Here is a 14323-nt window from a genome sequence, read left to right as displayed (position 1 = left end):
GTAAGACCCTATCTCTTAAAAAAAAAAAAAAGTGTCTGTATTTTCATTATCTCATCTAATGTGTAACAATCTTACGCTGATAAGACAATTCAAGTTGATTCAGAGAGGTTTAATGAATTGTCAAGGGCAAATAACCAGTAAATAACAAATCAAATAATTGGACCAAGGTGTTCTGGCTCCTTGTCCAATGTAGAACACTTTCTCTTTCATTACGACACACAAAACTTTAGAGAGCATTTTTGTAAAATGACTGTATTTAAAATATACTTTAAAATATTTTAAATTACATATGGCTAAAATAAATGAATTAGTTCAGTCTGAATGAATAGTCACAGGGATATTCAAAACGGTCACAGTGTGAGAAAATCTGGGACAGGGTAAGAGTCACGCATGTCTGATTAGAGCTGCCCAACATTTAAGGCAGTGATTACACTTCGTGATATGCCAATGTTGTTTCTCCAAAATATTTCAAGTAAAAACCCATTTTGTCCCCTTAATTCTTTTTTTTTTTTTTTGAGACGGAGTCTCGCTCTGTCCCCCAGGCTGGAGTGCAGTGGTGCGATCTCGGCTCACTGCAAGCTCCGCCTCCCAGGTTCACGCCATTCTCCTGCCTCAGCCTCTCCGAGTAGCTGGGACTACAGGCGCCCGCCACCGCGCCCGGCTAATTTTTTGTATTTTTAGTAGAGACAGGGTTTCACCGTGGTCTCGATCTCCTGACCTCGTAATCCGCCCGCCTCGGCCTCCCAAAGTGCTGGGATTACAAGCGTGAGCCACCGCGCCCGGCCCCCTTAATTCTTAAAATAGAAATGTTGGGCAAAAAATTTAAATGGTCGAGAAATGTTGAAACTAACAAAGGACAATCGCTTTTCCTCTAAAAACAGCTCTTCATGGATCTTCGAAGAAGACTCCAACTCACGGACCACTGCTGACTCGTTAAAATCAACTTATAATGTCACGCACATACTGTGTATCTGTCCAATTCATGCACATCCATCCAGAATGTAGGAAGCTTTGCTATCAAAGAGCTGTTTATGATTGACAAATACTTCAATGCTCTAAGATTCCATTTTCATCTTCTTTAATAAGGAAAGATAAATGCAAAAATACATGTCATTAATTGCTCTGCATTCTTCCCTCCAGAGAAATGCAAACCATAAACATCAGTAAGACATCCTACTAATAGCTTTAAAGGTTGGCTTAAATCATTATTAATTATACATTTCTAAGACGGCCTGTGACTGCATATGCCTTGCTTTCTTATTCAAAGTTTCAATCAATAAGGTCATCCCTGCCACTTGCACCCTGAATGGCAATGCACAAATTTAGTGCCTGTAGAAGTATAAATAGATATGTGTCTACATAGATATCCTAGTATCATAAAGTTACATTTTAACTATGTAGCTTGCTTGTGCATAGGAGATTACGTTTTTCCAGGGAGGTGGGTAGATGACTTTTTTTATTTATTTTTTAAATAGCTACGCTATAAATCTCTCTTGTTGGGCCAGCACAAGGCAAAACTAAAACAACCTCTTTATTGTAAGGCAAATGCGTCATTGGATAACTTGCAATATTTTTTTTAAATGAGTCTTTCACTTTTCAACCTGTTTTGGGGTGAGTAACCTATATTGCTGCTCTCAGATCAAATTGTGTTATTTCTTATCATCACATGATAGCAACTTTTAGAAAAAAATGATTGCAGTTCCTTATAATAATTCTACCTCCAATTACACTGATTTACTATTAAGGACATATAGTTAGATGTCAAGGAATTTTGGCATTCACCAGGAAGTAATTACATTGACTTAGTTCCAGTTTTAGGTTTGAGCTTCCTAACCAAACATGGAAAGCTTTGTGGTTCCTTAAATCATAGAGACTCTCACAGAAGGATTTCTGAACCTATAGGCATAAATGCTGAAGAGGTCTATAGATAGACTTCAGCAGGTCTGTACAATTTCTGACACTGTGCAAAAATCCTCTGCACTTCTTGTGGGAGTACCACATACCTATCATCAGTTTCTCAGAAGGGTCGTTGATCCTAAAATGATTAAGAACCAGTGTTCTTTTTAATTAAATATAACTTAAAACGGCCTCAATTGTGGATTTCAGAATTATTTTCTCTCAATGTTCTTTGCAAAATCAGATTCAAACAACCTTGTGTGTTATATTCAAAGGCTTCTTTTTAAAAATTGCATAAGAATATGATGCATAAACACTGATTATCCATAGTCTTTTGTACCTTGGCCTCAGAAACTTATGGTTAACAGATTAGCTCCCTCATTCTAACTGTATTTTTTTAATGAGATTTTGATTTTCAGTGTGGTAGGCAAACCCATCTTCCCATTTTATACAAACAATAGGTTTCAGTAGTGTCAGTTATAGAGATCATGACTTGAACTCTGTTATCAAAATGTATGCTAATAACCCTAGACCTGAGGAATTGAAGACTGGCATGAACTCAGAAAGGCACAGGCTCGTCAAGAGACATTGCCCAATAATTGTCCTTTGATAAAAATCATCTTTCAGATAAAATGAAGCTTCTGCACCTTTGTTACACAGACTAAATATGCAAACATGTAATTTAAGGAAATAGTTTGATAAATTAGTTTTCTCCTTCTGAGAGAATTGTCTGGAAATGTGTACTTAAAGATGTAGAATTATAACAGATTTTTTAAAGGTCTTTGGAGACAAGGACTCACTTTAGGTATCACTTTGAGAGACATACAAACCCTAAGTCCTTTTATCCAAAAGAGAACAGAGATTGGAGGCATCAATAGAAAGATGATACTTTCTAAGTAATTGTGCCTAATCATCTGTGAATAGGTTTATGCGATTATGGAAGCCGATCAGGGCCTGTGGTGATCCAGGCATTGCTGTAGTGGCAGCACCACATTCTTGTGCAGTCAGACACAAACCGGCATTCTAGTACCTGCTGCTTCAGGAAATGCCAGAACAGTGCCCATGTGGACCAAGGCCCCACAGATGGCCTCACCCCTCAAACCCTTGGGTACATAGCACCTGTTTAGTGGCCCTGGCCCTTGCTTTTAAGCAGTGGTTCCAACTGAGGGCAATTATGTCCCCCATAGTACATTTGGCAATGTCTGTGAATATTTTTGATTGTCACGCTAGAAAGGTATTGCTGGCATCTCATGGGTAGAAGTCAGGGACATTGGGAAATAACCTACAATGCATAGGACAGCCCTCACGACAAAGAATTACCTGTCCCATGTGTCAATAGTGCCAAGGTTGAGAAACCCTGCCCTAAAGCCATGCCATTTTGATGACCCTGAGAGGTTATATAGATAGGTTCTATGTAGAGCCACACTACCCACAGGGCCACTAAAGTTTAGTCCATTTGACAGATTTGGAAACTGTAATGCTTTGGACAGAGTGAAGTGAAAAAATATCCTACGATGTCCTTCCTTTACAGATTAACACCTATTCCTTTCCCCAAAATGAGGACTAAATGTCACCTTCTACAGGAATACTTCCCAGGTTAGCATCACGTTTCCATGTATTCTCATGATACCATGTGCACACTCTAATTGCAGCTCTGATTATTTCCTGTTCCCCTACCAGGTTATAAATTCATTGAGAGCTTGCTGTTTTTATTAATTCTTGGGTCTTAGTATCTACCAGAGCTTGGCATATAATAGGTATGCAATAAATATATGTTGAAGGAAAGAGCAAGCCTAGAGAAGTGACTTAAATTCTCCATGACAAACATCCATCCAGAATGGATTTACTCAAGGCTAGTACTAGCAAGCACACTGGCCCCAAGAACATTTGGCCCCATGCCCTCTGAGGTCATGAAACTGGGGAATGTCTCACCCCATGGCCTGTAGGCTTACCAGCATGATGGTGGAAATTTCGGGTGAGCCATAGCCATAGTAGTCATAATGACTTTTAAATTTTATTTATGTATTTATTTTAATAATAATAATTGTACATATTCACAGGGTACAGAGCGATGTTTCGATACATATAATGTATACTGATCAGATGAGGGTAATTAGCACATCAACATCATCTCAAACATTTATCATTTCTTTGTGTTGGGAACATTCAATAGCCTCCTTCTAGCTATTTGTACCTGTATATTAGCATTAACTGTAGTCATCCTACAGGAGTATAGAACACTAGAACTTATTTCTGTTCTCTCTCTTATCCAGCTATGATTTTTGTGTACTTTAACAAATCTCTGCCTATCCTGAAATACTAAAGAATCAAGATTGTAGAGACAATAAGATCTGGTCCTAGGCCTAGAACCCCCACATGGGAGGAACCAGGGACAGAATTCTCCTTGGATACCTTTTCTCAGGAAGAAAGAGGGATACTTTTAATGAGCTTGACTTTGCAGTCTACATTCGACAGAGCTTCTCCCTTCATTGAAGAAGGAAGACCAATAGTGACCTCAATAAGTACATGAACAAATAGCTGGGGAGCCCAGTATTCATAACCACCAATACTCAGCTCACATCAATACTCAGGCACAGGTCAATTAAAGGGTTGTACTATGAGCAAGGGCAATTCTTATTTTGGCTGCCTGTAGATTACACCAAAATCCACAAGAAAGGGGAATAACTAAGCTTAGAATAATTTATAAATGCACCTTGTGTTAAGAACAATAATCTGGAGATTATAAAACAAAGAAACATCATGTCGAAAATGAGAAAAGAGCAACTCTCATATTTATATTAAATCAACAATAATTTGTTATGTACATGATTATGGAATATAAAACAAAATGATCTAATTTTTCCAGATAGCATAGGGATGTTGCATTACATTGTGCTATCACTTGCCAAAGCACATCAAATGGGATTTCAGCAAAATACTTAACATAGTTATAGGTAAAGTATTCCTGACATGAGTTGACATCAGGAAGAAAACACAGGGACATTTCAGAACATTCAACTTTATTTTCCGTTGACAAACACGACATAAATAACACACATTTATTAAATACACAGCCTAGCCATGACTTGAATGCCAGCAAAAGTCTAATGTACTTTTCATACGCTCTTTTATTTTTTGTCTCCACAGTATTGAAGACCAGCCTTTAAAACATACTAGAAGATATATTTAAATACACTGACGATAACTACCCATAAAACTTTACATAGAGGTGATAAAAGAGACTTTTCCATTTAATCAAGTATATAGAGATGGATGCTGAGGAGGAGAGGTGAAGAACACTACGCTTTCCATACTGATCTTTACAACACGGATTAAAGTGCCAATGATTTCAGCTCCTCCTAGGCATACCATGTAAATAGTACTTACATTCATTTGTTACAAACAGATCGAAAGAATCGGTGCCTATTTTAATTGGTTTGCTTAAACAGGCTCATACTATTTGTACAGAAACATTTGATAAGGAGAGCAAGAAGGCAAAGTATTTTTTTCTCTTTCAAGGAAGAGTTGGGAAGGGAGTTCAGCAGTCAATAAGCAAAGCAAATGAACTTATCATCTGCTTTGACAGACAAGACCCCTGGCCACTCAGTAGTACTACTGATGCTCAAGTGTTCAAAGATAAATGCAGTCAGTCCCTTTCTCTCTTTGCTTACAGGGCCTGGCGCAAAATGATGAAGGATAACAGGTAGAAAATGGACAGGTTTTCCATCATATCTTTTTCTATGTTCTCTGCCCTACCCACATGAGTATCCTTTCAAAAGTACAACATGGAAGTGCATTAGCAAATCATATGCATTTCCCTCTGCTCAACATTACAACTTTGATTTCTACAGACGTGGAAAACTGTATGAGAAATCTATATTTGAATTACTATTAAAGTTTAATGATTGGCTGTTTTTGCCTAGATGTTGGCTTACTTTATTAAAGGATCAAAATATTCTAATTCTAAAGCATTTAACAATAGTATTGAAGAGATGCACGAATGTTAATAACTTGAGAAGTAGAATCATCTCCAAAATGCTCAAAAAAGCATGAAAAGGCTGACTTGTTTCTCATGGTGATCTCTTTCCTTCTTATCTTTACTCCCATAATAAATTCTTCAACAAAGCAGACTTACTACACAACAGATTCTGATCTGTTTCACATATTAGGCTACTGGCACTTTAAAAATATGAAGTTTTTTTATTATACTTTAAGTTTTAGGGTACATGTAAAAAAAATGAAGTTATTATCTCTCCTCTTAAAAACAATCCCAGCCTCACCAACAGGAATTGTGTCTGTTACTTTCTTTCTGTGAAAGAATGGATAAGCACAGCAGAGTCAAGGGGACTCGGAGAAAACAGTGTAGTTTCAAATGAAGAAATATGTAATCTAGTAGATAGCTGGGTTGCTTATTACATGAAACTGATTGATATAAAACTTCTGAAAATAAGATAATTTTTATTCTCAGTAAAGAAAATGTGTGACATAGAAATGAATATGATACATATCTGATTGAATTGTATTTCTAGAGAATCATAATGCACTCGGCTCATGGTATCATAATGTAATGGTATATGACTAAACTTATATAAATTATAACCCTTAAATAGAATCTTCATTTTAGGAATTATAAAACAGAGAATATATCAAATATAATATTTTCCCTAATTCTTTTATCATCATTGCCACCTAGTTAGCTTCCTTACAATGCTGAACTGATGTCAGCTTCTTAACAAATATGTATGTGAGTTTAGGTTGGTTATTAAACTTTGTAAATTGGCTCAATCATAACCTATGTCATGAAACGTCACAGACATCTGTCACTTTGTGTCAGCACTTTATTGCAACTCAGAAAAGTCTTACGGACTAAGCCACAGTTGCACAATTCTGCACATTTTTTAGACCTCAGTTTTAACAGATTTTGAGATATGTAAACATATAAAACAAGCAATAAACAAGCAGCTGTGAAAATTTGTCATTGTTGATGGTTTGTACTTGTTATATAGATAAAAATAGAAATTTTAATTCTTCAAATTAGGCTTTTTATGTGTTTGTAATAATAAATATTCTGTAGTCTCCCTATGTCATTCAGCTCCTAGAATCCTGTGTATTGCAGGAGAAGCTTTTGGGGTTAAATTATGAAAATAAATAGATATTACGCATGTCTAAAATTTCAAAGAACAAAAGTTTTCTATTTTCTTTTTCTGAGTTGATCTCAACCAAAAGAACTATTAAGTGATTGCTGATGTGGAGAAGGTTGAAAGCTGACCAATAATTTGGAGTCAAAAAGAACAAAATTATAAAAAGCATTGAATAAATAAAAAGCCAAATCGACTTGAAAATCCAATATTAGAATACTGCCACAGAGTGACCCCCTTATTAAAATACTGTTTGCCAGTTTTTAGTTTGTCTGTCATTCAATGCCAGTGTGCTCACGGGATCTTTCATAGTTAACTTACATGAGGTTTTGCAATTATTTTCTGCAACATGGTCAAGAGATATTTCATAAAATAAAGAAACATAAGTAGAAATATATGTATACCCTATATTTCAGACTAGTTTAAATCTGGCATGATTAAACACTTACGTTTACCTAAAATATCTTGGGATATATACAGCACTAGGTTAATTTGGTAAATATTGAGATAACTCATTTTTGTTTCTTCAACTTCAAGATATTTTTAAGACATTCATCATACCTATTTTATTTGAAAAGTAAACTACTCTCATTAAGTAACATGTGATCATTCTCCCCTATGACTCAGCATAGTATATAAATTCATTGTTTGGAAAATCAACACTACTTGGTAAAATTGACACTTGCTAATTTTACATATATTTCTACATTTCATTCGCTTACTTCTTCCGCCATGGTTTTCTTGGCCTTTAATTGTCTTTTAATCAATACTTCAGAATTCAGGAACTGTCATAATCTATACATGCATCTTTCCTGATTAGACATATGTATGGGCAAACTAAGTATACACGAGTGAACTTGAAAGCCAATAAAATTAAACTTAAACATGTCTTTCTGTTGTGACTACATATATCCTCTTTCTAACCAATGCTCTAGTCTCTGTACATCTCTGAAATCTAACCTCAATCATCATGAAAAGGCTGAAATCATTTGGGATTTTCATTTCTTATCAGGTTTCCCTGGACTAACGAATGCCTAGATAATAAAACTCATATGCCATTTACATAATTTCTTTCTTTTCCACCTCCCTTTCAAGCTTGTTAAAAAACACAAAAGCTGCCATTCATCCCCTCCTAAAATATATCCCCTGGGCAGGAATTTATTTTGCAGTTAAGAATAAGTTTCTGGCTTTTTGCCTTTCTATATTTTTGTGGTTTGATGAAAAGCGATGTTCTTGTGATAGTAATGGCCACTATCATTTGGAAGTGTCAGTCTCCTAAATTATTAGTATAAAGAAAGCACTTTGTTGTACAGCAGTATGACACTACGTCCTTGAAGATAAATTCATATTTCTGTAATTAAATAAGCAGAAATAATTCACTTTATCAGCCTGATGGACTGTAATGGCATGAAGCACTTCAATCATATGGTATGTGCCTTGCCAACGTGTACTGTCCTGGCAAACTTCTGCTCATTGATTCACTGAACAAATATTTATTGGACAATTTCTATATTCCAGGTGCTATACCAGATGCTGGAAGGAATAACCTAATCATGCTCATGCCACTCAAATTCACATTGCCTCTGTGTCTATCTGACTAGAACTTAGGGTCACAGGACCACCCAAGAGGTAACGCCTCTTTATTATGTGATTTAAGTGCACTTTTGAAAAAAAGTAGGTAGTTTTGTCTTATACCCAATGAGGTGACCTACGGGATAATCCAATTCTATGGCATAGAGAGATTTTAGTAGAGTCTATTTATCACCTTTTCCAAAATTTAGATTAGTAGAACCATCATTAATTACATAAGCACTCTCAGCAGATTTTGTCTCCAAATTCAATTTGACATGGTCATTTAAAATGATTAGTCCTGATTGACATAGGCTGGTGTATATATCAATCTGATAGACATATTGTACCTATCGAAATTAGTTCTTTACCAAATGACCACTACACACACACACACACAAATACGCAGTTACTACAAGAAGTATAAATAAATCTCAAGCTTTTAAAAAACTAGAAAAGCAGTGCAAGAAACTGCAAATGAAAATCTTCACAATAAAAAGTTAATGGGTTTACAAAATGAATGCACCAAAGAATATGACAAGCTTTGTGCTGGCGTAACTACAGGATTACTATGTTTGGTGGGGAGATATTTTTAAGAAGTGCAATTCCCAAAACTTAATGTGGTGATCTAGTTGTACACAAATACGTCAAGCTTAGCTATTGGGGTTTGTATTCATGTAGACTGTAGGAAAAACTTTTTACTAATAAATATTTAGATAGAGCCACTTTGAGGAGCAGGCAGAAGAGCTGTGAATGGTCAATGTTATTAATTTTCTTATATAAATAAGCCAAAATATGGAAAGTATTCACTGAATCTTCAAAATATTTATTTGTTTTGGAATCAGTATTGGAATTTAAAGAGTCAAAGACTGGGGAACACTTTTGGTGAAAAATCAAGGGAAATATATATTCAGAGTACCTATAGTTAGTGCTTCAATCGGTCCTTACATAGCATTCTGAAAAACCACTTCACAACCCTCATAGGTCAGTTTCATGAATCTTCCTTAGGCTCGTAGAAATGTAAAATATATTCAAAAGAAAGAATAATTAGCAATTTGGGTAGTCACAAACTCCATATTTCAAACAAATGGAATTGGTTCTTATTCAGATAAAGAGTAAACCTAATTATCAATCCAACTAAACTTAAACTTTGTTAGGTTAGGAGCTAATTTGCTATATTGAGCAATATTTGAATAACAGTATCGATGAATATTGTAAATACATTATACATTTTTTAACTGTAATCAAACATTTTTTAATGTAATGAGGAAAAAAGTGACAGAAAGCGAGAGAGGCAATGAAAGAGAACACAGCAATGTCTTTGAATAAAAACAAACTGCTATCCCTTGTCTTCAATGATATATGTGGTTAAATTCCTCATGTATTCAGTGTACTGGAATATTAAGTATCCCTGCTCCCCAATAGACCAAGATCATTTATAAAAAATGTTTTCATCACATAATTAATCACATATTCAGCTACAAATGGCAGACTCAACAAAAACACTAGACTGTTATTAATATATTTTCCTTTGTTTGTGTTTCACTACTTTTGGCACATAGGGATTTTCTATGCTTCTAAGACCATTTAGCTTTATACCAAAAATTCCACTTCAATGCATAAACAGTGGCATGCCGGAGATGCCTAAATTCACAGTAAGGTTTAGCGATACTTGTTACCAAAAGCTGTGCACATGCAAGTTAAGTGTTTTCTTTCATGCTTCTGTCTGTATTATTTCATTAGATAATGAGTTAGGCTGCCCTTTCTGTCCATCATTAGAGCAGCTGGAGACAGCATTTGCTACCTGGCAAAACTTTCGAAGAAGGATCTTTCTTAACAGCAGGTAAACCCAAGGATCCAAGATCTGGTTCAGTGAAGCCAGGCGAACAGCTATTAAGAAGAAGTTGCATTCTTTCTGCTTCTCCGTGTGTGTCTTGCAGTGCTCAACTGATGTCTGATTGAAGATCATTTTCAACATCATTATCTAAGAAAGGGGGACAAATAATTGTTTCGAAGATTAGTAAGGCCATATGCATCTCCTCTACACTGTACTTTGCACATAGTCGGCTTTCAATAAATTGGTTGTTGGATTGAAATGATTAATTCAACCAACATTTATACTCGGATAACACAGTCCTGAATTATACAAGACATTCCTAGGTATTTTCCCACATTTGTGGCTATTTCACATGATGTAGCTTTTCAAAACATGCATGTCTTCAGGCTCTTGGTCTTGGAATTTAAGAAGCTTGAAAATAACACATCTCAAAATGAGCCAAAGTCATGTCTTGTTGCAGAAAACACCACAAGTTCACCCAAATGAGAGCCAACACTTCAACGATAACAAAAACATCTTAAATCTTAAATTTCCAGTAGTTCTAATTAAAAAAATTACTGCAGAAAAAGTAGAAGCAAGAAAGGAGAAAATATTATTATTATTATTATTATTATTGCCACTAGCATTTTCAGAATCCTTACTATTTAGCAGACATGGTGCCAAGTTCTTCATATGCATTTAATAAACAGCATAAGACAGGTAGTATTACCACTTGCTTCTTACATTTGCAGAACCCAAGATTTAATGAGGTGAAATGGATGAGCTAGACTAATACCATATGATGTACAGTATTTTACTTTTCTTTGCCCCCACCCAATATACACTACAATGTAAACTCCATGATAGCAGGAATTTGGGACTATTTTTTCCCCAAGTGCCTAGATCAATATGTAGCAGATAGCAGATGTTCAATAAGTATTTGTGAGAGAACAAATTTTTATATTTGAAGGAATATATTATACAACATATAAATGACAGTAAATGGGTTATATGTATTTATGAGAGAACAAATTTTTATATTTGAATGAATATATTATACAACACATAAATGACAGTATATGAGTTATATAATATGCATTTATATTTGAATGAAAAAGATGTTCTTATGCATATGAAAAATGTTCAAAATTATTAATCATCAGAAAACATTCAAATTACAACAAAATGCAAAGCCATTTTACACTGTCTAGATTGATCAAAATGAAGAAATGTGACTATACTGTTCCTGAGGATGTGGACTAAGATGAGGACTCTTTTACACACTATTAGTGGGTGTGTAAACTGGAACAACCTAGAAAACAAACTGGCATGCCGGGCACAGTGGCTCACGCCTGTAATCCCAAGACTTTGGGAGGCCAAGGCAGGTGCATCACCTGAGGTCGGGAGTTTGAGACCAGCCTGACCAACTCGGAGAAACCCCATCTCTACTAAAAATACAAAATTAGCCGGGCATCGTGGCACGTGTCTGTAATCCCAGCTACTCGGGAGGCTGAGGCAGGAGTATCGCTTGAACCCGGGAGGTGGAGGTTGCAGTGAGCCAGGATCGTGCCATTGCACTCCAGCCTGGGCAACAAGAGCAAAACTCCGTCTCAAAAAAAAAAAAAAAAGACAAAAAAAGAAAACAAATTGGCACTATTTCACCTGCTATTTCCCAGCGATACAACTCCTAGGAATATACTGTCCAGAATTCCTGCACCAAGAGTTGTATATATGACTGTTTCATAACAGCATTGTTCATAATAGCAAAAAAAGCAGGAACAACTGAAACATGGGTTCACAATCCCAAGCAAAGAAATGAGCTGACTTCGTAACTGGCTCCTAATTTCCCATTCTAGACCTGTACAGCTATTGAGTAGTTGACATGTAGCCAAAGCACATCGAAATGTTAGAATATGTTGATTCCATAATGGAATAATAATATTTCTATATATTGTGTTAAATAAACATATATTATTCAAATTAATGTCACTTGTTTCTTTTGACTTTTTAAAAATGCAGCTACTAGAAATCTTTAAATTATATGTGGCTTGTGGTTTTTTTTTTTTTGCTCACAGTACATTTCTATTGAACCTAATCTCTCTCTCTTGGGGCTTACACTTATCTGTATGTTCTGCCCTCAGGTCACGTAACTTAAATTGAATTCAACATCCCTGAGCATCCAAAATATCCCTAACCACTTAACCACAGTTCCAATGATGGCACTTTGTTACACTCACCCTGGCTCAACATTGCAGAGTCTGTGAACTCTTCTTTTCCTCATCCTCTGCAATGCCTTTTGCTCTTGCTTCACTCTCATCCTTGTTCAGATCTTCCTCTCGTTTGAATTACGGTAATAACAGACACCCAGATGGTACACGTACGGACTGAATGTTTGTGCCTCCCTTCAATTTACATGTGGGAGCTCCAACCCTTTACGTGATGGTATTAGGAGGTGAGGCCTTTGGGAGGTAATTCGGTTTAGAAGAGGTTATGAGGGTGGAGCCCCTATAACGGGATTATTATCCTTATAAGAAGAGGGAGAAGAACCCACAGGTCTCTCCTTCGGCCATGTGGGGCACAGCAAGAAGACAGCAGTCTACAAGCCAGGAAAAGGGCCTTCACGGAAACTGAATCTGGGGGCACCTTGATCTCAGAATCTTCAGCTTCCTGAACGGTGAGAAATAAGTCTGCTGTTTAAGTCATCAAGTTTACAGCTTTGTTATGGCAGCCCAAGCAGACTAAGACAGTGCATGCAGACATCCGCCCATCACAGGTGCAGCTTCCAGTCCCAGCTGTGATCAAATCCTCTCCAACCAGAAAATCATCAATGTCTTCCCACTGTCCATCGAACAGAAATTTAACTCTGGTATTCAAAGCCCTCTACAATACTGTCCAAACTATTCTTTCCAGTTTTGTCTCCCACTTATTGCCTACACAGACTCCAAACTCTAGCTATAGTCCATTGGTCTAGAACATCCTTTTATTCTTTCCTCCCTATTGGCCTTTATTCTTTCTGTTTTCTACCCCTGGATCACTTTTAATCCTCGCCATTTCTACTTCTGAGACTTCCATGTCTTTCAGGACTATCTCAGTCTTTCCTGATTATTCCAAACCACTGGCCTCTGAAGGCCTACAATCGTGTGTGTGTGTGTGATATAACCTCATATTTGTAGTAGATAGACAGATAGACAATACTAGCAGGCATCCACATGTGCCTCAAAAACTTGGACATATAGGGGAAGAAAAGGTGGGTCTCTAAGATTTAAAGTGGACATAAGGTCAACACATAGGAACTCAGCTCCAAGGTTACTGAACTTGACTGCAAGCAATTGAACAAAGTATTGGCCTATCTGAAATCGATTTTCTTTGGGAAAAAGGATACTTAACCATCAGGTTTGAGTATTTTCTACTCTTGTTGGCAAAATGGACTACTATTATGAGATAAAAGATGTAATTGGCTCTATTAGCTTGAAGTAAGTAAATATTTGATTCTTTTAATTCCCCATCTTCTGTGTCTTTTTCCACTAAGCTGATAATGACTGGTCTCAGTATTGATAAGTCAACAAGAAAAGAGAGCTGAGTCACAGGATTTCTGGTATTGCCAGTTCTGCTCATGTATACTCAATTTTATTTCAAAAATACAAGTATATAACAAAAAAGCAGGTAGAGCAGGTTAAGCAGACCGACGAGAGAGAGGAAATAATACACCAACATTCTTACAAGACTGTGTGAAACTGGTCTCCAGCCATTTCCCTTTTGTCTTATTTAGTCACAGTTTTTATTCTTAAATGGATCCCTGGCAAAGGGGATGGGAATTTCCAGTTTGGGCTTATAAGGCAAACTCTGGGGCTTGACTCATATTTTGTTTTCTGAGACAGTGTCTCACTCTATCACCAAGGCTTGA

The 14323-nt window shown here is 36.3% G+C and overlaps 1 protein-coding gene across 4 annotated transcripts in view; it reads right to left on the bottom strand.

The window, feature by feature from the left end:
• The window catches only part of PTGER3 (prostaglandin E receptor 3), a 181888-nt gene that overhangs the window by 135597 nt on the left and 31968 nt on the right, over positions 1-14323 (bottom strand). For all 4 annotated transcript variants that reach the window (XM_032155593.2, XM_032155594.2, XM_032155588.2 and 1 more), the window contains exon 2: positions 10408-10587. In XM_032155593.2, the coding sequence (XP_032011484.1) occupies positions 10408-10587 (180 nt within the window). The remainder of the gene's footprint in view (positions 1-10407; positions 10588-14323) is intronic.

This window comes from Hylobates moloch, unplaced genomic scaffold (genome assembly GCF_009828535.3).
Source record: "Hylobates moloch isolate HMO894 unplaced genomic scaffold, HMol_V3 SCAFFOLD_5, whole genome shotgun sequence".
Classification (NCBI taxonomy): Eukaryota; Metazoa; Chordata; class Mammalia; order Primates; family Hylobatidae; genus Hylobates; species Hylobates moloch.
This window is presented reverse-complemented; position numbering and strand designations above follow the sequence as displayed.